This window comes from Jaculus jaculus, chromosome 11, assembly GCF_020740685.1.
Source record: "Jaculus jaculus isolate mJacJac1 chromosome 11, mJacJac1.mat.Y.cur, whole genome shotgun sequence".
NCBI classification, from domain to species: Eukaryota; Metazoa; Chordata; class Mammalia; order Rodentia; family Dipodidae; genus Jaculus; species Jaculus jaculus.
In genome coordinates this window covers 2,477,543-2,480,019 of record NC_059112.1, presented here as the reverse complement: position 1 = coordinate 2,480,019, position 2,477 = coordinate 2,477,543, and the positions used below count along the sequence as shown (strand labels likewise).

The window sequence follows — 2,477 nt, the reverse complement described above, 5'->3', positions numbered from 1 at the left end:
TTCCTTTCCTCAAAAGATCTCTTCCACGCTGAAGCTGAAATCCTTCACTTCCTCCTCGCCCCAGACACCTGAGTCCCTGCCCCTGGGTCCTCTTGCAGCTGTCACTCCAGTGGGACCCTTCACTGGTCACTAGCTCCCTTTTGGAGAGATAGGGCAGGGTTGTAACATCCTGAGTCCCGTGTTCCCTGAGTCAGGCAGGAGGGCGCGGATGGCACCAGCTTGTCCCCAGGCCACCCAGGCCGGGCAGGGCGTGCTCCTTCCCGACGCGAGGAAACACACGGAGCTCTGGGGGACTCCCCCACCCGCGCCACGCAGCATAAAAGCGGCCGCGGGTCGCAGGGAGCCTCACAGCCCGCACAGCACCCCAGCCTCTCCCGCCAGCGCTGAGCACCCGGATCCGCCCACCCTCCTCTGAGCCCATGGCCCGCGCCACCTCCAGTCCCCGCGCCCCGCTCCTCGGGGCCGCGCTGCTGCTGCTGCTCCTGGGGACCTCAGGCCGGCAAGCGACAGGTGACACCCGCTCCTGGACCCCGGGGCGGGGGCACGGGCTCGGGTGGGGCCGGCCGCCCACAGCCCTGCTCACCAGTCTCACCCCCTCCCGCAGGTGCGCCTGTGGCCTTGGAGCTGCGCTGCCAGTGTCTGCAAACAGTGCCAGGAGTGCACCCCAAGAGCATCCAGAGTGTGAAGGTGTTGGCCCCAGGACCCCACTGCACCCAGCCTGAAGTCATGTAAGTCCTGCCACAACCTCCAGGGTCCCTGACCGGGCACTGGCCCACCCTGACCTCCTGCCTCATTCGCACCTGTCCTCCTCCCTCGCAGAGCCATGCTGAAGGATGGACGAGAGATTTGTCTCAACCCGGAATCTCCCATGGTCCAGAAGATCATCCACAAGATACTGAACAGGTGAGCTGTGGCTCGTGTTTGCCAGATGTTGGGCCCAGGTAGATGCACTGGCATGGGACGCCTGAAGGTTCTGTCAGGGAAGCCGGGGTTTAGCAGAAGGACTGGTGATTACTGCTTCAGGGCAACCTTGCCCTGACACCATTTATTTGCTGAGAGCGAGGAAGATATGTCCAGTGTCCTCCATCCCCGCCCTCACCCTGTCTCCGTTTTATGAACATCAGTAACAGTGCCTTTAAATTTATCAGCCTTGGCCAGTACAGAATGAACTTTCCGCCCAAAACAGATGCTCCCCAGCCCCAGGCTCTTCTGAAAGTCCTGGATCATAGTGCCTGGCAAAAGCGCCCTAAAGTTTAGCAGAGCAAAGCTGAGATTTTGCGTGGCCCAGCACTTGGCACAGGTCTGAGTTCCTCCACCACACATTAACCATGTGACAGGTGATTTAGTTTGAAACTGAGCAGAACAGGGAATTCATTACAGCTGCTTCATGAACTAAGCGCAGCCCAGGGTGACGGAGACGAAAGGTGTAGGCTGTTGGAGACCACAGAACCCTGCCGCGTCTCCTTCCCTACCTCCACTGGCCCACAGACGTCCCTCCGCCACACAGCTCAGCCTGAAGGGCTTGGGCTGGGTCTCTCGGGAGCCAGGCAGTAGTCCGGAAAGTGTGGCCCCTAGAGGGCAACACGGGAAAAGGTTGTGCAGCTGATTTTCCTGAGCACCTACTGAAAGACAACCATTTTCTCACACAGTGATGCCTCCAGCTGAGCAGGAAAGGAGGAGACCCATGCAGCGGTTCCCGAGGCCGACCTCGCCCTTCTTAGGACAAGCCGAACAAAGGAAATCTTCTGAGGCCACCTGAATGGGCCTTACTGGGCTGGTGCGAGTCTTCTAAGAGTTGATTTATTTGCTCGTTTAAATTTTTTTTTTGTTAATATTGTACACATGAAATAAGTAAGTGTGTGATTGACTCTACTTGCAGACTACTATTATATTTATTGTTTTATGTCAAACTCAAATTCATTCAATACTGATTCTTAGTTTGAAGGTAAAAACTTTTCAAATATTGTCAGGTCAGTCTGAGATGCCCACAGCCTGGTGACCATTGTCTTGGAGGCTGGGCAGTCCCGTATGTAGACAAATAAGATCATTTCATGGTACTGGAATGTATGTGCATATCTATTTTTGTAATATTTTAGTCTAAATAAGTTATTTATTGAAATGATGTTATGGTGACCATTTCTCATGCTGAAGCTTTGGCAACTCCAGAGTCTAAATATCCCTTGGAAATTTTGTGTCCAGTTTGTTAAGGCATAATGTTTTGTCTAGCTAATTATATAGTGTCTCTACTTATCAGAACAGAGAAGTTTAAGTATTTATTGATATTTTTACCAAGAAAATGAAAATAAAATGTTTTAAAATATGCAATGTTTGTTTTTATTACTTTGGGGCATGTGCTATCTTTACTGGATAATCTAATGATTGATGTCAGTGTTTCTCAACGGTTCTTACTCCACACCTGGGTGTTCAGTTTGCTACAAAGATCAATTAGATTGTCAAGCATGTCTAATTTCATGTGG

The 2,477-nt window shown here is 52.2% G+C and overlaps 1 protein-coding gene across 1 annotated transcript; it reads left to right on the top strand.

Annotated features, from left to right (window-relative positions):
• Positions 1-405: 405 nt before the first annotated feature.
• LOC101600755 (growth-regulated protein homolog gamma) lies at positions 406-1,774 on the top strand. Its single transcript, XM_004665348.2, has 4 exons — positions 406-510; positions 605-728; positions 820-903; positions 1,650-1,774. The coding sequence occupies exons 1-4, from the start codon at positions 420-422 to the stop codon at positions 1,663-1,665; spliced, it is 315 nt and encodes a 104-aa protein (XP_004665405.2). The 5' UTR covers positions 406-419; the 3' UTR covers positions 1,666-1,774.
• The last annotated feature ends 703 nt before the right edge of the window (positions 1,775-2,477 follow it).